Here is a 23,195-nt window from a genome sequence, read left to right as displayed (position 1 = left end):
ATTTTATTACCAACCCTTTCACAATATTTGAATGAAATATCTCACACAGGGTGTTAATCTGTTTTCAGTTTCTATTCCAATTCAATAAAACATTTAAAACATTTAATACATGTCTTGGCTTGATTCATTATTTACAATTTAATACGTTAATCGTGTATTTTAAATAATACAGTTCAAGAGATCAAAACATTTCCGAATTTATACATTCAACATTACACGTAGACCTAAATGTATTTTTCAAATACGTGTATAAACATTTATATGAAATATATTATAAACAGATATGCTATGACCAGCGTTGCCATTATCTTTATTATTCGACTGGAAAACTCCTGTCATTCACTCTGTCGTTCGACTGATCCATCATTCACGTTGTCATTTCCGAGTCTGAAATTTGGGATATAGGGGTAGCTCATACCGGGGAGTAACATGGGCCAGGTGGCGTTAGTCTACCACTTCCGGTTTCGGAGTTATGACCCCCGAGCGAAGCCGGGCATTCTTCTAGTATATAAATAAATATATAAATAAATCATCTTCATGGTCATCATCATCGTCATCATCATCGTCATCATCACTATTTAACACCAATCATCGTCGCCTGACAATTACCTTATCTATTCAAAGCGCTTGTTTAGTTTTAAATACTTGTGAACTTTACTAAAACTCACTTTGTTGAACGGGTTACTTTCGTTGGTATCGCCATATAGGAACGCTTTTGTATTTATGGATTTAAATGGGAGGGTATTTAATGTTGAGATACGCTGAGACGAATAATTTGGGCAGTGCAGAAAATAATGGTCGCTGTCTTCTTGAGTATGACCACAACTGCATGTCGGGTTATGTGAAATATGCATTAAAAATCTATGGAAGTTTAGAGCACTTTTACAATTACGAAGTCTGGAATGTATAATCTGAAATTTACGTTCTCCATAGTAACATCTTACTGACATCAATAAATACAAAAATATAAAATGGCTGATTTGTCAGATAAAAGTCATTTCACTCTTTGATATGATTTATAATATGTAATTTAAAGGATTTTCAGTGTCACTAAACTTAAAATTAATCTAAATATAACGGGGTTCCAAAATCCAAGATGGCGGAAATTCAAAATGGCGGCCAGAATTTCCCTAAAATGGTCGATTTTTCGGATAATCGTCATTTTTAAGTTTGATATGGCGAGTGATATGCGATTTAAAGGGTTTTCTGTGTCACTCAACAACCTCAAAAGAAGAGTTTCCAAAATCCAAAATGGCGACCAGAATTTCCTAAAATGAACGATTTTTCAGATAATCGTCATTTTTTCGGTTTTGTATGGCTTGTAATAATGTCCTTTATTAGGTTTTCAAATTCCACGAACTTGAAAATAACCTCAAAAATGAATTTTGAAAATGAATATTACCTCAAAAATGAATTTTGAAAATGAATATTACATCAAAAATGAATTTTGAAGATGGTAGATGATTGCTTAAAAATACAACAGGACAATCGTGAATTTTCCTATGGGATTGGCTTGTAATAGCAAAGAGTAGTAGTTATTTTGATGGTAACTGGAACTGTTATACTGGATCTCACATAAACAAGATTTAATATTATTCCAGCAAAACAGTGAGGTATATATATCCAGTTGTTAAGAATTTATCTATTGTTTATTCAGAAATGGTTCGAAATAGTGGTTCAGTGAGTAAGACTCGCTAAGAACGAGATCTGGGGTTCGATCCCTATGTTTGCTGAAAAAGTACCTTAGGATTTTCCAGTGTGGTTTCTCCTTGTCAGGATGCAGCACCGGGGGGCTTCTCGAGAAACCAAGTTTATATGTACACGTTGACGAGCGCATACAAGAACCCTAGACAGTTGGAATTCGAAATAAGAGTACACCATAGTACCACTGTCTGGGCCAATTTTCCTCATAGCACACTGCTTGACGAATATCAATATTTATTAACTTTTGTTCAGAAGACTTATGTCCGGAAACCGTTTGTGGTATCATCTAGACAGATGAATTCATATTTGTCAGTCATGTATTTCATAAAGTGAAAAGTGTAAAATGAATCATCGAAGTCTCTGTGTCCGCAACTTGTGTGGTATGGTATCCACAGATCATATTCGTCTGTAATGTAATGCACACCAAGTTCTAAGTTAAAAATAATCATCACGAAAATAATTGGAAATGCATTTACGACTAGGTATCCCAAAAGTCATCTCCCACGATTTCCTCTTTTCTTATGTGTTGTTCTTACATGTAGAACTTGTTGTGAAATACGTAACTGACGAAAATGACCTGTGGATACAACATCTAGACTATACCACAAAAGTTACTGGACACGGAGTCTTCGATGCAAAAACGGACCACATTAAAATTTCTGAACGAATAGGAGAACTTAAATTCTTAACGACTGGATATACCACAAATGATTCTCACTCCGGTAAAATGGTGCAAAGACAAAGGAGATGAAATTAAAAATGCGTCAGTTGGCCCCGTTGTATTGTTATGGGGGTTTTATGCATAAAAACAATTAAGCTACATTTATTGTGTCTTAAGGTTAAATTCTTTGAAATTCTAATTAGCTGACTGGTAAGTTCTGCACATGGTTTATTTATTGACAGGTAGATTCCTGGGTCAGGTCAAATTAAGTTGCCCTTAAAAAAAGTATTACAATTTGCTATTATAAACCAATCCAAGAGAAAGATTGATGATTGTCCCTTTTTTTTCTGAAACAATCATCTTCAATTATCAAATTCAGAGAGAAAGAGAGAGAAATGGGGTTTAACGTCCACTCGGCACAAACTAGGTCATTTCGGGACTAACATATGGTTTAATTTTATTTACATAATTGGCTTGTGCGTAGGGGTCTTTAGCAGTGGGAGGAAACCAGAGGACCCGGAGAAAACCCACGAGGTTGGACAGGCGACCCTACTCCTTGCCACGTACAACCGGGGATTCAAAATCACGCCAGTCGACTCAATGACAGACTTTATGATACAGCACGCGCATGCTAACCATTCAGCCATCCAACCCCCCTATCAAATTCAGTGACTCTGAAAACTTAATAGAGGACATATTACAAGCCATATCAAAACAGAAAATTGACGATTATCTTAAAAATTGATCAATTTAGAGAAAATCTGGCCGCCATTTTTTTAATTTCCGCCATCTTGGATTTTGGAAACTCTATTTTAGATTGATTTTAAGTTCAATGACATTGAAAACCCTTTAAATTACGTGTTACAAACCATATCAAAGAGTGAAATGACTTTTATCTGACAAATCGGCCATTTTAGATAAATTTTGGTTGACATTTTGAATTTCCGCCATCTTGGATTTTGAAAACTCTTTTTTTCTTTAGATTAAGGTAGATTCCTGGGTCAGATCAAATTCAGTTGCCCTAAAAAAACTATTACAATTTGCTATTATAAACCAATCCAATAGAAAGATTGGTGATTGTCCCTTTTTTTTCTGAAACAATCATCTACAATTATCAAATTCAGTGACTCTGAAAACTTAATAGAGGACATATTACAAGCCATATCAAACAGAAAATTGACGATTATCTTAAAAATTGACCAATTTAGAGAAAATCTGGCCGCCATTTTTTAATTTCCGCCATCTTGGATTTTGGAAACTCTATTTTAGATTGATTTTAAGTTCAATGACATTCAAAACCCTTTAAATTACGTATTACAAACCATATCAAAGAGTGAAATGACTTTTATCTGACAAATCGGCCATTTTAGATAAATTTTGGTCGACATTTTGAATTTCCGCCATCTTGGATTTTGAAAACTCTTTTTTTCTTTAGATTAATTTTAAGTTCAGTGACAGTGAAAACCCTTTAGATTACATATTACAAACCAAATCAAACTGTGAAATGACTTTAATCTGACAAATCGGCCATTTTAGGTAAATTTTAGCCGCCATTTTGAATTTCCGCCATCTTGGATTTGGGGAAACTAGTTTTAGAGATTATTTTTCAGTTCAATTACAACAAAAACCTTATATATGATATATTACAAGCCATACCTTGCATGAAAATCACCCATCCTATCTGGAAATTCATTTTACGTCAACTTTTGGCGGCCATTTTGGAAATCAGACAAACCCCAACCGAAAATGACGTCATAGATAAAAAAATTTCTAAAAATCGTGTTCAGCTAGCAATTTCGCCTCTGGAAATTGCTGGCCTGAAATGATTTGTAAAAAAAATGTCTTATTGTGACACCCCTAGTGGAAGCGGACGTAAAATACAACTAACTAAGAAGAAGTATCTATACTTTAGTCATTGCGACAAATTCTTTCTTTGATATTATATCAGCGACATTCAGTTAGATAGATGTAGTGAAGTTAGCATCAACAGGGTGCTTTAGCCGTGATATTTTTAAAAAAATTATAATGGTCACATAGAATACCAGACCGCAGGTTTGTAAATTTTTACAAAAAATAAAACCGTGTATTTAATTTAGCATGTATATATTGCTTCTATGTATATAATAATTCGTTTCGTTTAAAACAGTCAGATTTAGAACTACTGCCACTGACTGCACCGGAAGTCTATTTATATAATGGCGCCACAAAGAAAATGTTTTTGATGTGTTCTAAAAGTGTTCCGCTAATTCAGCAATCTAATGAATCTGTCTTAATTTTTCTGAAATCGTGCTTAATTATTATTAGCTAATCGGCGCTACACCGTTGTTCAAATACTTATAATTGCAAGAAACCCCCGACTAGGACCAGCAGGTAAGAATCTGTCTTGATTTTATAGTAATACCCGGTTGCAATTATTGGCCGCCATCTTTGATTTTTATAGACGTTCGGGCAAAAGGAGAAATGTATATCCAGACATGGACTATAGCTAGATACTAACTTTTGTGTTAGTTGTTTAGTTGAAATGTAATCTTATTTCTGTAAAAGAAAAAAACAACAACAAACAAATCAGCCTTTTTTTTATATCAATGTCATCAATGTGTAGGCCTAATATTAGACTTTCAATGATTCAGAAGTTTCTCTACAGTTTCGTTATTTTTTTTTCCAGTCATTGATGTTAGCATGTACTACACAAAGAAAAACAGGTAACAGAATTTCATTTCCTTTTAATATATTTTTTTAATAATGGCCAATAATTGTTATTGTATGTAACACGAAAAGTATTTATCTCTGTAGAGAGAGGTCGAGTAAATGGGGTTTAAAGTTCACTAAATTCACTTGACACAAACTATGCCATTCATTTCCTTGTATTAAATTGGTCGAATCAAGTAGGTCCATGCTATATATATGTCCTAGAATCAAGTAGGACAGGTAGTCTTCTTCCGCCCTTTTTCTGAACACTGTCTCATTCTATTGCCATCTGTGTATGTTGTGTTATATTAATTCTGCATAATTAACTCTAGTTAACCTAGTTAACTCTATAATAATAAATGAATTTAATATATAAATAAATAAATAAAATATAAATAAACCAATAATATATTTGTAGTTTAATATGTTTTATCTTATCATTACAGGCAAAGCATGAAGCCAAAGGAAATGTTTTTACTAAGGCATGTTCCTCAATAGCGGAGAGAGTTTTATCCAGTGTCGGTTCTGCAGAAGAACCCATTCATAGCAGACCACCCATTGCAGCACTTGTAAGGTCGCTATAAAGAACCCGACAGACTCTGCGACCAAAAGATCCCACTGACGTGTCGTCAAGCGTAAGTACTCATGTAATTAAATACCCATGTATATAAGGATTTATTAACATGTAATTAAATGTACAATTTTATTTATTTATTAACATGTACTTAAATGTACTTTTTTATTTATTTTTTGTTTTAGCTTGACGAAGATTTCATCGATCATAGTGCACCGGGATTTTATCAAAAAAGAGTAAAAGTTGGGGAAAGGCGCCATCACATTTTTTGTACTGATAGACAGATGCAACTACTCGCACGCGCAAAAACTTGGTATATGGATGCAACTTTTCGGGTGGTGAACAAGCCATGGTCTCAGCTGTTTTCCATACACGCCTTCATTAAGACTGGAGAGACCACCCGACAGTTACCATTGGTGTTTTGTGTAATGTCGGGTAAAAGCCAAGACGACTATTATAAGGTAAATAGCACTTACTGATTGAATTACTATTAATAGTAAAAAAGGACTATTATTTGGGACCTTGAAATTGTCACAAATGGGTCGCACTAACAGCGACATTTGTTTCAGGCATATTTGTTTCATCGGTGACACGTCTGGTGTCATGTGAATGCAACGACAACAGCCTGGTTGATTGATTTGTTGATTGGAGTTCAGATGTCTACATTAAAATCGACCACTTTCAGGTTGCCGTATTCACGGCCAGGCAAGACCGACTTGAAATTTCTAGAAATTTTTCTGGGGGAGACAGGCCCCAACAAATCCCCCGACGGTGCGTTTCACGACTTTGGCGCAAGACGGTGACCTTGAAGAGACGTCGAAAACCATTTAATAGACATAGTAAAAGTCATATCTTACGAGATTATCGCTGGTCTTGTCAGAAAATGCTATTTTATATATGACCTGTTTGTGTTTGAAAAATTTAATTATTTATTCTCCCACCATTAAAGCACACTAATTACGAAATATCGCTCTCAGAAACTTCATGGTTTCTTTTGCAATTTGTTTGGGGTAAGACGTTATATAAATAATATCAATCTGTCTACCACACAAATTTAACAGATACAAATGCATGTTATTCCACGGGTAGACAGACAGGGCCTCCTTTGAAGGGACTCAGTGAAGGGAACGCGGTTGGTTTAGAGTTTGTCTGACCCCTTTGAATATTTGCGTCTCATCTCCAATGAAAACAATCATGTTGCTCTCATGCTGTTCTCAACCAGAATCAAACATATATCGTACCTGAGATTTGTTAGCATGTTCCACACAACCCAACATTTATCGGCACCGGGATTAAGGGTGTATATCTTTGTTTCTAACGCTTATTGGGAATACGCCACGGAAACTACAATAAAAACTTATTTACAAAAACATTCTAAAGAGGGAAAACTGACATATTTCAAGCTTTACTGTATTTAAAGAAATAATTTAAATCAGCCGGCTGAAACCCCGTCTCCGCTATTTGTTCAGTCATTCTTTAGGTATAGTGCCAGTTTCCACCGACAATGATATTGCAAACAAGTGTCCAATCTATAAAAGCATACATTCCTACAAAATGTTTCTTTAGTCAAGTGAAACAATAAATTCATAACTATGCGATGGTGTGGTGAGTAAATTCGTGGTAACGTGAATAGGCTAATGTGACATAGAACAAGGTCACATTGATGTTGACAAATACGTAAGACGATATGAACATCAACTAAAAAGATATGTAATGTGATTCAGCTGCAAGGTGATACTGTATCTATTTATTTAAGTCTTACGTCGAGCTGAATACATTTTATGATTTATTTTCATCTATTGGTGGTTAACAGTGTGTAATTAAAAACTAAAATTGGATCTTATTATTGCCAATGATATAATGTACATGTAATAGCAAGTGTATATATATTTTTTGTTCAGTCTGTACACAGTAACATATCTGAGAACCATATTATTATCATTTCTGCCCAAGGCTCCCTGTGCCTTATAGTTAGCAGTGATACAAGGCAATTACCAATTTTCCATGTTCTTGGCCTGAAGAAATAAAATAATAAAAGTCAAGTTTTTATTATTATGCAAGTGGAAAAATACAATTATTCATAGTATGATTTGAATAAATACAACTGATTTGAAGTTGGAATTATTATTTGTCTAAGATGACTGGACATTTACAAATTGAAATAGCTACTCTTCAATAAGAAAATACATGAATATTCGGATTCCCTTTTAAAGGAAATTGACTGCACTATTGCTGGATTGTATTATATAGGTCATGTCAGTTTTTTTCAAAATGGCGCCCAGAACACAAAACAAACATTGCAATTCAGGGCTGACTGGTGTCGAGGCTGTATCCTAAGAATGATTTTTTGAATATTTAATCACACAGAAACACAAGTATGCACATGCAGTTATGATATAATATTAAATTAGCTTACCTCAAATACCTCGAAATATACTGTTTGGTCAGTTTGTCCGCCCGCCATATTTCTATTAGTCACACATCCTTCGGCCAATTAAAATGGACGTATATTTTGTTTTAACCGAAACGAAAAATTTGCGTTAGAAATAGTAAACGAGCTTGATTGACAGACCACTGCTAATGTTTTTTCGTGAAACGGTATAACTGCAATCAACACACGGCCGCCATTCTCGATGATTGACAACTCACATTTTTCCTCATCCACCAAAGAACCGTTAGGTTTCTTTGAACATACTGTAATAACATTGGGATTATCAGTTAATCAGCTTTAATTATCCCGCTTTAATCGTTGCCATTTCTTATATTTTCCACAAAAAAACTTTGCCTTGTACGCACTAATTTATCAATTGGTATTGCCATCTACGACAAGCATGTCAACGTGCAGCTCACGGATTATCGTTAACAATTTCTAGGGGCTTGTAAAAAAAGATTGCATGTCGTGTAAATATTTATTTTGTTTTTTTGTGTAGGTCATTTTCAAATAAATTCATCAGCATATTATTCGTTTTAAATAAATATAAAACTTTTATGAGAAACGATGATTATCAAAGAACCGTAAAAGCAACTAATGTTTTATCGTTTGGTTGAGCCTTTTACTAACCACGTGTTTCATGTTAATAAATATTTTCTTTCGTGTTTTGTTTGAATTGGCCTATTTCTAATAAATTATCCCGAGTCCCAAACGTCGTTAACCCGAGTCCCAAACGACGTATACCGGAGTCCCAAATGTCGTGGTCATATTTTTTTGAGTCCCAAATGACGCGAGTCCCAAATGACGTGAGTCCCAAATGACATGTAATCAACCTAGAGTTGTTGTTAGTGTTTGTCGGATAGATCCTTTATACTTACTGGCGCTAGGTAATTTCGAGGCTAATATTGTTCAATTTTATTTGAATGATTTGCTTGCGCGTACCGTAGGAGTGTATTAGAAACAGTGTTTGCGCAGGTTCGAGAACGGCTGAAGAACATGAAAACACTTTCATGAGTCTCGAACATGAGAGAACGGTATCCATGGTAACAAGATGAATTAAATTCATACAATCTGTTACGATAACTTGTTTAGTATTTACTTCGCTATTAAGCATTATTTTGATAAATTATGACACCGTTTTACTCCTTTTCAATTCTTTGGATGACGATTACATCACCTTTTGATACGCCCTCGTCCGTAGGTTTGTCCGTCGTCTACAGAACTGATTATTTTAAAATTGATATGTTGTTTATTTTAATGAGATGAATCCTATTTAATTTCAATAATTTCTGTTAGTTTCTTCTGGAGTTATGGCCCTTGTTTCACTTTGTGAAATTCATTTGAATCTTTTAAATTAGTGAAACGAAGACGTCTATTAAATTTCTGCGATTTCTGTGAATTATGTCTAGAGTTGTGGCCCTTGTTTCACTTTTTCGAACCTTGTGAACGCACGAACAACAAAATTATCATCCGATTTGTATGAAAATTGTATGCATTATTTAAATTAGTAAAACACAAAACAAAAAAATCTGTCAAATTTCAACAATAAAGGCCCTTGTTTCAGTTTGTAGAACCTTTGTAAACCCACAAACGACAAAAATTATAATCTTGTATGAAATTTTCTTGTAAATGCCCACATTACCTACAAAAGAATGAATATGCGACAATCCCTGTTGACTGCGCAAACGATTAAACTGCTGTGGGCATATGTTTCGTTGCCTGGCAACCTAACTTACTTCATGTTATACTGGCCACATACTACATCCAATTTTCGAACGGTATTAAACTTCTAAATTAATAAATGCACCCATGATGCTGTTTTCTCAGCAGTTATCGATGCGTCGACCTTTGTAAACCCACAAACGACGAAAATTATAATCTTGTATGAAATTTTCTTGTAAATGCCCACATTACCTACAAAAGAATGAATATGCGACAATCCCTGTTGACTGCGCAAACGATTAAACTGCTGTGGGCATATGTTTCGTTGCCTGGCAACCTAACTTACTTGATGTTATACTGGCCACATACTACATCCAATTTTCGAACGGTATTAAACTTTTAAATTAATAAATGCACCCATGATGCTGTTTTCTCAGCAGTTATCGATACGTCGACCATGTTTGTTCTCCCTCACACCAGCTATGAGGTAGTGTGGGATTTGAGAACGGGAATGTGTTCGTGAACGCATTCCAGACTGCTCAAGTCCGACAAGAACCCATTCTCCGTCCGTTCTCTGCACCGGAACACTGTTTCGAATACACCCTAGGGGTATTTAGGAAAGGGAGGAAACCGGAGGACCCGGAGAAAACCCACAAGGCTGGACAGGCGACCCTATTCCTAGTCACATTCAAGTGGGGAATCACATAATAATGGCCTATTTCAAATAAGATATTTGCATATAAAGAAAGTAGGCTTACAGCCTCTTTCAAATGTGATATTTGCATATAAAGAAAGTACAAACTTAAATCGTCAGTGCTGGATAAACTAGCCAAAGGATTTGGCTGAATCAATTGGCGCTAAACTTCACCTAGTTTATCCACTGACATACGCCCGAATCAAACATGTTTGATATATTTGGCCGAATTGTATTTGAGTGGTGTGTCCGCTTCGCCGAAGCATTCGTCTGATTTTAGAATTCATTAGCCAATCACCACTCATTCATATCGAGTGGGTATCGCAAACTAGCAGTCGAACTGTGACACGGGTGCTACAGCCAACAAATTCCAACTACCATACTATCGGCTTAAATGCACGCCAATGGGACCTCAGGTTTTGTGTTCCATTGAAACGACTAGAAATGAAATGAAATGGGGTTTAACGTCCTACTGTTTTGCTCCGAACTGGGCTAATGAAGACAGGCATACACCACACAGTGTGCTATGAGGAAATTTTGCCCGGACAGCGGCACTGCGGTGTATCGAATTCCAACTGTCAAGGGATCTTTTACGTGCACGCCAACGTGTACACGGGACCTCGTTTTTTCATTTCATCCGAATGACTAGACAGCTGTCCTTGTCAGGCCCTCCGTCCTGCATCACTGACAAGGGGGAACCACGCCGGGAAATCTGGGTGAACTTTCTCGGCCAATGCAGGGATCGAACACCCGACCTCCAGGCTAGCGAGCCAGCGTCTTACCCACTTAGCCACCATGACGACTAGGCATGGAATCCATGCTGAAAAATTCAAATGAGCTTTCTCGGTCAACACTGGGAGCGAACCCGCAACCTCCCGGGTACCAAGCCAGTGCCTTACACACTAAGCCACATGACTCTCTTCTAATTACTGTGACAGTCCAGTCACATGACAATCAAGGGTTATTAAAACAGATTTTCAAGGCTTGGGTAAGATCTTCGGGATTCAAATGGTTTTAGATATCACACAGTTTGTATATGGTAAGGTATCTTAAACAGTTTATTACATGTCACATATTCATATTTTTCAGTTTCCATATTAGATGCCATAGCAAATCAAAGATCATATAATAAAATAAGTCAAAAAACCCAAATATGGAAAAAGAAAGAGCTGAAGAAATGGTGATTTGAGCACCTATGCTTTCTCATAGGTGTTTTTGGAGGGTGAGTGTTCAATTCTAATAGAAAAGATTGTTGTTATGGTATTTTAGAATCTCACCATAATGTGTTTGGCACAATATATCCCGGTTGGAGCTGATGTGACATAAACCTCCATTTCATTTCATTGTTTTGAAATTTAAAATTCAGTTTAGTATAGTAAATTTGTACACGTACATGTATGTGCACAAACAGAATCTTACTTATGTCCAGATACATGTAGATATGACTGTCTCATCTGTGGGGGACCACGGTGGCCAAGTGGGTTAGACACTGGCTCGCATATTTTAAGGTCGCGGGTTTGCAGTAAGACATTGCAGTACGGAGGACTGGGCTAATGAAGTTGGGCATATGCCATACAGTGTGCTACGAGAGAAATTTTGCCGGGTACCGTGACCTTAAGGCCTTCTCTTGTATCAAATTCTAACTGCCAGGGGATCTTTTACATGCACACCAATGTGTACACGGGACCACGTTTTTTTGTTCAATCTGAATGACTAGACAGTCAACTAAAACATAGTATGGTTTTTTTCTCAGTTAACTACATCAGAAAGATCAAGACAGTTGGAAATGGCTATTCATATTATGGAAACTTTTTCTCACAGAGCTTGATAATCAGGTAAAATGTAAGTAACATACATATTTGTATTTTTAATCATCAACTAGTTCTATACACTTGATTGGTAATCTAGTTATTCTTCTTGGGGCAATGCCTAGGACTCTCCTATTCAAGTCTTGGCATTCTTGATTTTTGACAATCACATCCATTGATTTTCTTCAAGTTGTGATAGACCCTATGTGTATTTTTACAGTAAATAGCAGTATAAAAATGGACAATATTTTACTTTTCAAATAGATTTTAATAGGTAATATCCAATTTGTTGTCGAAGGAAAGAAAATATAATAATCTGCCTGGGTCTGTTACTGGACAAGACACAATAAGTGTTACCCAAAGATGAAACAAAATAGAGACTCAGTCTCGATGTGGCAAAATAAATTGTTTATTCAAACATTGTGAACCATAAATAGTAAGAAAGTATTCTTATTGCCTACTTTTTATTTTTTAGGCTGGAAGATTATTCGATGTATGATAACAACAAGAGATCCCAAGCATCAATTTATTTTATAATTCTGGAAAAGAATGCATTTGACCCAATTTTTGAATATTTTTTTTTGTTTTTACTGTTAAATATTCATCCCAAACACAATTAGATTTTAATTCTCTACAGAAATTTATGTATAATATAGAATGTAAAGTGACATATAAATCACTTAGAATTTGGTCGGAAATCATAAAGTATTTAATAGGCATAGTCTAGAAACCAAATGTAGATCAAATATACCCAGAATTACAAAAAACCTTGACCTACATTAAGGTGACTTTCCCTTGCTTATGAAATGAAATAGGGTTTAATATCCTACTTTTCTGTGTTATTATGGTGATTCTGCCCTACAACCTACTCTTATATCAAATATTTCAACTGTCAAGGGTTGTTTAAAGGGGACCCAGGAGGGCCGAATGGTTAACACACGCACATTGGATCAGAAGGGTCTGTCATTGAGTCAGATAATTCAATTGTCAAGGGTTCTTTAAAGTAAACGCAGTGGGGGTAGTTTCAATTCTGGGCTTATACCCAATTATCCCTTGCCATGTCCTACACTACTGACGTGTGGGAACTATGTGGGAAAATCCAGTTGAAATTTCTCGGCCAATGCACTCACTGAACCACAGTGGCTCCTCCTTGCTTTTGACTTGTGATTATTTATATATATTTTGTACATATTATTTAATGTTTGCGATTTTCTCTGATATTTTTTTATTTTTCAATCCTGTAATCTTGATGCTTTGCTCCTTTTATGTACAAAATATTCATTTTGTTTGAGGAAAAGGTTCTACATCATTTTATTACTCCTGCAAAATAGTGCATTTGTCTTTTGTTAGTTTTCTGTGTATGCTAGTTATTTCTAGATGCCTCACAAATCACTTGTAATATGACTTTGTAGCACTTTTCAGTTTCTGAAAGTATTTCAGTTTAGTGCATAATTAATCTAATTAGGGCTTGGTTTGGATGTTATTAAATTTAGATATATTTGAATTATATATTTTTGGGGTATGGGGTAGGGATCTTTCTTTTCTCAGTTCTTGTTTTCGGGTAAAGAAAAAATTAAATAGCTATTTTGTATTTTGTGATGTTGGGGGAGGGGGGCAAAGTATAACAAAATTTTTATTAGTATTAGAATTATATCTCTGTTTTTCTGTTAACATTTCAAATGATGTCTATTTAGTTTTGATTTGGTGGTGTTAATTTACTTTTTCCTATCATTTTATGAATAAATGATAATTTAACAAATAAAATTATTGTTACCTCATTTATCAAACTTTACAGGTTAAACAGAGCAAAAGGGGTGGGGGGCTGCATGGGAAAGATTGCTAAATTGAGGGAAAATAAAACACAAGTTTTTGTTGGTGGTTATACACAAGTTTTTATGAAACCACACAAGTTTCAGAAATTTCAACACAGGTTTCAGAAATTTCAACACAAGTTTCAGAAATTTCAACACAAGTTTCGACACAAGTATTGTGTAGATTTTCACACAAGTTTCAACACAAGTTTGTGTTGTTTGGTAAATTTTAACACAAGTCTTATGTTGTTTCAACATTTAACACAAGTTTGTGTTGTTTCAACACAAGTTTGTGTTGTTAAATAGAGACACCTAACTTGTGTTGAAAACAACACAAGTTTGTGTTGTTTCAACACAAGTTTTTTTTCAGTGCACTGCTTAAGGCCCCTATGCGTAAGCGAATTATTGAAATAAAATAGAACCATATGTCAGCCCCGAATTGACCTAGTTTTCGCCGAGTGGACGTTAAACCCAATTTCTCTCTCTTTCATTACATGAATTTTTCGGCCATTATCAATTCTATCCCCTCTTGCCCCAAATCTGGAGTTCAGGTGGACCGCACACAGAGTGAGATTTCAGTTCGAAAGCTACATAAATAAGGCTATATCGGACTGCTCTTGTTGATTTGCTCACTGGCCATTACCTCCCCCCCCCCCGAAGTCGTGCTTCGGCGCTCGCTGACAATTTTTCGCTCACTTCAATTTCTGCCCCCCCCCCCACCCCACCCAAGCTGATCGGGATCGTATGATTGAAACCCTATGAGTGGTACTGCAGTTTAGGAATTATGAAAAAGGTATACCCGCCTGCTCCCCTGTCGGCTGAACTACTCGTAGTTCATTCTGTGAATATAGGTCATCCTCGATAATTTGAATATGGGAAAAGGGCATAATCAGTAATTTGAATATGGGGCAAGGGCATCAGTAATTTGTCTTCTATTTCACACTTTCATATTTTGCTCCTACTTGTGTTTCTTTTGCTTGGACATTTAATCTTAATAACAGAGAATTATTACCTTGCTGAAGCTATTAACAGGCCGATTAACCAACCACTTCACTTTCAAAGTACGTTTATTTTCTGTTTCAGGTTTTTTAACAATAGCTATACCGACTGTGTCTCGAAAAGGAGCTGTGTATATATACTCAACCCTGGAATCTTTAATTAACGATGGTGATAATTCGGAAATTACGATCGTCATATTACTTGCTGATACCAATCAGTTTTACAATGAAGAACTTGCCAAAAACATTACAAATAAATACAAAGAACTTGTTACGCGGAAGGTTATACACTTTGTTAAAATTCCTCCGCGTTATTATCCAGATTTTAATAACTTGGAAATTACGTTTAACGATCCTCTAAAACGTGTCCAGTGGCGCTCTAAACAAAATCTAGATTACGCATATGTGATGACGTATTCCGCAAATCTGTCCCAATATTACATGCAACTCGAGGATGATGTGATAGCTACTGAAAGATACTTAAAAAAAATCAAAGATTTCATCGATGAACATAGTGATAAAAAGTGGGTAATGCTAGATTTTACGGGCATGGGATTTATAGGTAAATTGTACCGCAGCCGAGATGTGTTAAAATTGGCAACAGTGTTGAAGACATTCTATAATGAAAAGCCTTGTGACTTTTTGATGTATGATTTCCTAACCATGATGCTACAGACACAGATATATCTACGAGTGCCTAAACTGTTTAAACATTTGGGTGTGCATTCGTCACTTTCCACCAACAAGCGAAAGGAAGACAAAGACATATTTTTCGAAAGAAAGATGAATGTACTAAGGGGAGACAATCCTCCCGCAGACCTTTTCACCTCTCTTCAAGCATATCTTCCGCATACTTTGTCAAAAGTATATGAAGGGAAATACGCAGACGCCATATTTTGGAGTTATAGTCCAAAAAGCGGAGACTCGGTTGTTATCGCGTTTAAAGAGCAACAGCTGTTGGACCGGATAGTGATAATTACCGGATTTGTGAATAGTACACGAGACAGACTTAAAAAAGGCACTTTAGAATCTGGGACAATTGTACGTAGAACTAAACCGGGTCATATAACATGTAGTGAAACACGTATTCTTGGAGTTTTTTCTGGAGGTATAATAGGTGTTAATATCACAAATTCTTATCCAGTGGCATGTGTAGTTATTAGAATAACAGGTGCGCAAAGTGACTGGATACTTTTCAGATCTGTAGCTATATATATTAAACGTCGGTGATGTAAGCTACAAACTATTAAGAATTAAAGGTTTTAAAATTTGTGACATTGTCTTTGCGACCAGTACTCCGGGTCCATTTACTTGGTTTGATAGCTTCATTTTGTCCGCTTTAACTCGCTGTCCTTGGTTTGAATATTTCTAGTTGTTATCTGTGTGGTGGTCGTCCTGCACTTGTAAGTAACATACTGGGATGTTCGACTTTCCGATCTCGATTGTAGTCGAGCAACGAAAGGTTTGCTCACTAGCAACTGTGTTTCCTGTATGTTCACAATCTGCCAAGCATCTGTTAGACTTTATTGGCCAGGTTGATGCAGAAAAGTAAGACTGTTATTTCTTTTACCAAAACATATTTCATATCATTATCATATCATATAAACATGCAAAATCAAATAGCAATGGCCGCCCTTTTCTATTCCCCAAGCAAAATGTTCGGTTTTCTTTGCTAATAAATTTGTTTAGTATAGAATTTAACATATGAACTGAGTGATAATATCAAGTGTACGAATAGCAAGTATACTTATCTTGGTAAACCAAATGTCACACGTTTATTGGCTTACTTTAATTGAATTTCACAAGAACGAGTGTACCAATGACTAGGGTAACCGATCGAGACGTCATCATCGAAGTAGCTCACTCGATGCACAATTGTCTAAGGAACAATCATGGCGATCGTTCCTCAGTTGTCGTAGCCTTTGGCTTTGTTTCACTGATTCTGGGGTTTCTACATCTTCATTTGGAACATTTGTCATACAGCAAATGATATTAGTATACTTGCTTATGAATGATATGATGGCAACTGTTCCAAACAAATGCCACAAACCAGCCATCAAATTGTGCGCAATAGAAGCTTCGCTGGTGAATTAGGTTATGAATTTATTGAAGCGGGTACAGTATACATTATTGATTAAACCAAATCTGTATATTCTTTTCAAATTTATAATCATAATCATAATCATATGTACATGTACTGCTAATAAATGGGTTTCTTTTAATCAACAGTCTTTGAAGCATTCTCTCGCAGTTTCTAACAGTTAAATACGAAAATCATGTAGCTTTTATTCTGTTTATTGATTGTGCAGGCCTGGAAACGGCCAGCTCGATCAACAGAGGTTATTTTATGAGTCTAGATAACACCTTATTTATAGGGGACACGAGTAGTGTTTGCTAATATTCGAATGTTTACTTATAAATGATACTTTAAAATGACTTTCCCGCTACGTTGAGTATCCCTGAATACAATATGTATTGTTGAGTTTGTGGAGTTAACCTGTCTTAATTACAAAGTAAACAGAAATTAAGGGGTCTTTATAAAACATTCGTTGTTTTATGGTGGGTCTCTTGACTTTAATAAGTTTGACCTGTAATCATGTCATGTATTCCACCCTGGCTACGACTAAAGTAAGTAATTATTTTTAATCTCTCATAGATAGATATTGTATACATATAGCAATGGCTAATCTTGTAAGCTTATAGTTGCCCTAAAAGTAATGTAAGTCATTTGTAGTTAGATTCATCCAGTATTTTGTATAGATTCACAATCGAGATCATTATTTTAGTTATTATTTGAACATAATAATTATTATTTGAACAATTGAACATATAATTATTATTTAAACATATTATTACCATCTGAACATATAATTATTATTTGGACGTATAATTATTATTTGAAAATGTGATTATTATTTGAAAATGTGATTATTATTTGAAAATGTGATTATTATTCGAACACAAAATTATTATTTTAACATGCAATTATTACGAATCACAACGGAGTAATACTGTGTCATGTTAAATTATTTTAGAAAGTTTGGAATTTCGGTATATCCAAAATTTTGGTGTTTGGTTATTCATGTTGGAGTTTTACGCCTTCCAATCATTTCCAGTACAAATTTTAAAAGATCTTTTAATCGTTTGATCACAATGACAAAATTTCACAATTTAGAATTTCAGAATTATCTGATCACTGTTACGTTTTGCAGGTTATAAGCATCTTGGTATGAACTTTGGGGATGAAATTTGTAGGAACCAACTGTAATAGTAATGTGGACCTTTCTGATTAGGCCCCGATAGACACCCTGCTCAGTATTCACATTTACTACGAGCTGTAAATCCGAGCCAAAAGGGGTGACTTTCTATATAATATGCTTATTATGAAGAGCCTAAACATGATTTATAAAAAGACAACAGCTACATAACACATAACTACAGATTATTGACTATATCCGCATTCATGAATGAGTGGGAAGATAACTGTGTCACAAACGTACGTGTAGTGGAGGGTTTCCTGGCAAACCTCTACTGACCAAAACCGATAGAAACACAACTAATACCATACTGCACATTAAACGCGAATTGCTCAATCTATTTGTAGTCACACTTCCATAGAAACCGTTGGAATAAAAGTATTTGATTGATTCATCAATAACTAATTTTATACAGATATCGGTAACGGCTATTAGTGTTATTATCGTTCGATTGGTCTATTATATTACACAGCGATATGATCAATTCCACTATAAAACATGTATTAAGCTGATTACATCTCTAACCATGGGGGGGGGGGGGGGGTTGTGTGGTCGAAGGGTTTAACGCGTGCACGTTAATTCATAAGGTCTGCTATTGACAATTGTGTGGTCGAATGGTTTAACGCGTGCACGTTAGATGATAGGGTCTACCATTGATAATGCGTAGGGCCGCCTGTCAAGCCTTGTGAGTAATCCCTGGGCCATTACGCAAGTGAATTATTAAAATAACATAGATTGTATACAATTTACATAAAATCAAGGGTCATAGCTGTAAAAAAATATTCATTTAAAGATACATTATGTAAGATTTAGATAAAGAGCTAGCCATTCTTGCTATAATAATTCGAAAATAGATAAAGTAAAATGAATTATTTGAAAATTTCATTTAAATTACTCTATTGCTAGCGAAGATATTAGGCTTTGAAGGTTTGACAAGACGTGTGCAATAATTTCAACCACCGTACTGGTTGTTCGAAGCTAAGTCTCGCACCTCCATTTTTAGCTTAAATCAAAATATGGCTGAACTGTTCAAATCTATTTAATATCGGAGAAATCCGATGCCATCGAGAGGTGATTATGGCCTGGATAAGTTAATTAATGTCTAATTAATAATTTAGAAAACATTTCAGACCTAAAGAAAGATCTGCAATAGGCAGATTTAGCTCTTGCATAATGTATGTTTAAACGAAGGGCTGTCATGTTTCAGTACTTAGGAGAGAGTTGATCAAACGGAAAGAACACTTCCTCAAAGCGCAAGTATCAGAAGTCAATTGCTTGGTCAGAGAGGGATTTCTCGGCATTGCTTCGGGAATATGGCTAGTGTGCGACATAGTCTGCACGCTATCTAAAAACACAAATTAATATAACGTATATCCCAAAACAATTTACGGGATATTCATATCACTTTCATCGGTTAGCTACAAAATTTATACCTATATAAAGTGGTTTCTCGGCAGTAAAGATACATGTATATTACTCAAAATAGATCGTATAGTAAAAATAATGCTTACTTGAACCGATATGAATAATATAGTTTATTTTGAAGGGGAACGCCCTGTACTTTGTTTACTTAAACAAGCTATACTTTTCATCTCTCAAATAGTACCAAAAGGTCGTGATTTTCACTTGATATTATATATTGGCCCTTTGCTTCTTTATTGTTTGTCACCTGTATAAAGTCGTGGGTTTACCCCAGGTCCCCCGATTTACCCCCACTACACGCAAGCGAATTATTCAACTATATGTTAGTCCCAAAATTACCTAGTTTGTGCCGAGTGGACGTTAAATTTGTTTTAGCACTGGGGTATTTGCCCCACTACTCACTGTATTAAAAAATGCCCTGTTACGTACTACTACTTTAGGCTTTAAAATGTCGCTATGATGTTCTGATAAAAAGTATTTTGACAAGAATTGATTTACTTTTCTGCTCCATCCGATTTATTTAGGTCTTTAGCCTTGGCTGAAATGTTCGAAGCTTACAAAAGTGTGTGTCACTGAAATTTAATCACTGATTGCGATTTGCACAGAAAATGTTTCCATTGCTATTGTTATCTAAAGCACATCTTATGTATTAAACGAGAAGCCAGCACAACTTATTTTAGTCGGTGTTAAAGAAAATTGGGACATAATTGACAAGGCGAGTTATTATGTTGTGAATAATATCCCCTAATATCCAGTGATTCTGACTTCTTTTGATATCACTTCGGTTCTTTGTTGTAAAGAAAAAAATGTGTATCCCATATTATGAAACAACTTGGATTTGGAAAAAAAAAACAACCGAAATTTCGACGAGAGTAATTACATTAAATTATACATATGATATTAAATAAAATTATTAAACGGTGAAAAATGAAGTGGGCAGAGTACAATCCAATAATTTACTTCGACTTTGATGTAAATGGACAACAAGTACCGACAAATACAAGCCATAAATGGACCCTCCCTCAGTCAAGTCAGGTGATTAACAAGGCTGCTTATAATAGATTTTCTTTTACGCATTGGGATAGTGTCTTGCGTTAAAATGTTTTGAGAGGGATTTGAAGCGAAATGAAATGAAATGGGGTTTAACGTCCTACTGTTCTGTGGGATTTGAAGCAAACTGTTCATAAATAAATAAATAAGCTTCGATGTGTTTTTAACACATGGTACAATTTTATGGATACACAATTAATGAGTTTAATACTAAGCGACGTTTCGACGAGGATACCCTCGTCTTTATCAAGCAAATGATATGTTTTTAGTCTAAATATATCATCAAATAAAATTTTATAAGTGGGAATGCACCTTTGATATTTATCTGATAACGTTTCAAACTGAGCCTTAAATTCTTTTAAACGGTGAGCGAAACCTGTGTGTATTAAAGATAATCACTACATTAGGATTTAACGCCTAATGAAACCCATGTAATTTTCAATAAAATATATCTGCTAATATTTCGAACTGCATGAACTCTACAACAAACGGTAATGTACTGGTATTATAAGTATTCATTACACTTTGATTTAATTCAGTCTTATCTAACGTTGATCCTGTCCTTCTTATCTTCACCAAATCAATTACCCTAATAACACGAAATTAATTAACGCCGTGCAGTTAATTAATGATAAAGTACAGTGACATGCCCGAAACTAAGATTTTATCAGACACAGAATCCAATATCAAATTAAAACCTTCATCGTTTAAACACAAGACCGCACAATCGATGTTTCGGCGATGAAGTAAACAATTGCCATTAACGAGATTTACGTTATAACAATAAAATCGAAATTAAGAGAAAAACGCCTTGGGGATCATAATTATTATGCCAATCGGAAGAACCCGCGATCAAGCTACCGATGACGAAAATGTCAGAATGTTTGTATCTTCAGCTGCCATGGAGACAGAAATAATTGCCAAACCCACAAATGATGGTACAATAAGTAAAAGGATGGAACTAGAAAGAGAATATTCAGAAGAAACGAAACGAAAACATGAAAAAATAATTAGGCGGTTATTAAAAGAGTTTGATCTCGAGAAAACTAAGGATAAATATAGGTCTGGTGATATTATAGAATACAAAGCTAATGCTGTAGGGTAAGATAGTCATAAATCCTTTTAATTGTATATCGCATACCAATACTGCATGGATATATTTCTATTATATGACATCTCATACCAAGATTGCATTGATATCTATCTCATACAAATATTGCATGTACTTTGTATATATATATCTCATATACACCAATATTGCATGGATATAATAGTATTATATAATATCTCATACCAATATTGCATGGATATCTATCTCATACCAATATTTCATCAATATCTTTCTATTATATAATATCTCATACCAATAATGCATGGATATCTGTTTTCATATATTGGACCTTTATACATTTGTCTTACCGTCGTATAGGCGTCTTCCCTGAAAAAATATGAAACTTTAGGGAAATGTGGCTTGTACAATTGAAGAGTCCAGGGGAAGAACGATCTAAGTCACATTATTGCCTTTTCGCATAAACGGCAAAACAGACTTTTGGACGAGAATGCTTGACGCGAACAGAACAACGAGTAGGTTTAACAAAATGATGTTTAATACGAATCATATTTACCAGTACAACAATTGACTTTCACTTTTCATCCAAATTAAGGTCAAATAAAGGGTACGATGGACGTATTTGTCCGGGGGGCCATTTCAGAAGGGCCTTGGTTCGATGTGACTCCGGTCGTTTTTACCTGAAATTGATTGTTCCACAGAAAGCTTATACAATTTGCTACCAGATGGCGCAATTAACTGGGGTTCGTTGAAAAGGTGACTTAGATCTTTCTCCCCTTCACTTGTTTTTTCAATGATGAAAAGCCCATCATCGATATTTTACTAATTCTTTTTCTATTTTCATGAAAGTTTTACAGTAAATTATGATTTTTCCATTCTTAGTCGATTTGAATGGATTGATTACAATACATCTAATTGCCTGATCACCATCGAAAACATGGACAATTCAAGAATTGTAACATGTTATTATATCTACATTTATCGGCCTTTTGAAAGGATATCACTTCCAATACTTTGATTATCATCAAATCACACCCCATGAGAGCAAGCACGTGACTACGCAATGCTTCTATAACCTGTATTTTAATTTCCAATAATCTCCTATTTATGTATACTCCCCATCTCATTCACTGACGGACTGACAATCGAGACCGTTTATTTAAGTGGCAGTAGAACTTGACAATCGAAGAAAATTTAAACGGTTTCAATGGCATTTAGTAATTGAACAAGAGTATACAGGTCACAATTCTATGGAATACAATTACTGTTTTTACTGAGCGACGTTTCGACTAGGTTTCTCTAGTCATTATCAAGCTATGGTAAAAAATGAAAATATGACAGGACAATATAATGACTAGAGAAGTCT

The 23,195-nt window shown here is 35.1% G+C and overlaps 1 protein-coding gene and 1 long non-coding RNA gene across 4 annotated transcripts in view; both read left to right on the top strand.

Moving 5' to 3' along the window:
- Nucleotides 1-23,195, top strand: part of LOC126826618 (alpha-1,3-mannosyl-glycoprotein 4-beta-N-acetylglucosaminyltransferase C) — a 51,688-nt gene that overhangs the window by 6,881 nt on the left and 21,612 nt on the right. Inside the window, exon 4 of one of the 2 annotated variants that reach the window (XM_050555962.2) lies at nucleotides 15,117-17,659. In XM_050555962.2, the coding sequence (XP_050411919.2) occupies nucleotides 15,117-16,261 (1,145 nt within the window). In that variant the 3' untranslated portion in view covers nucleotides 16,262-17,659. Of the gene's footprint in view, nucleotides 1-15,116; nucleotides 17,660-21,469; nucleotides 21,862-23,195 lie in introns of those variants that run through there. The other variant, XR_007682678.1, reaches the window with a different exon arrangement.
- Nucleotides 418-14,098, top strand: LOC126828168 (uncharacterized). 2 transcript variants are annotated; one of them, XR_007683176.2, is made up of 7 exons: nucleotides 418-4,735; nucleotides 5,031-5,067; nucleotides 5,500-5,688; nucleotides 5,813-6,088; nucleotides 11,504-11,636; nucleotides 12,168-12,256; nucleotides 12,698-14,098. It is a non-coding gene; the product is annotated as an uncharacterized LOC126828168 (long non-coding RNA). The 2 variants fall into 2 exon arrangements; XR_008786878.1 differs by having other exon boundaries at nucleotides 418-5,067; nucleotides 12,698-14,097.

Source organism: Patella vulgata, chromosome 1 (assembly GCF_932274485.2).
Source record: "Patella vulgata chromosome 1, xgPatVulg1.2, whole genome shotgun sequence".
Lineage (NCBI taxonomy): Eukaryota > Metazoa > Mollusca > Gastropoda > Patellidae > Patella > Patella vulgata.
Note: the sequence above shows the minus strand (reverse complement) of the source record. Positions and strands in the feature narration are given on the sequence as shown.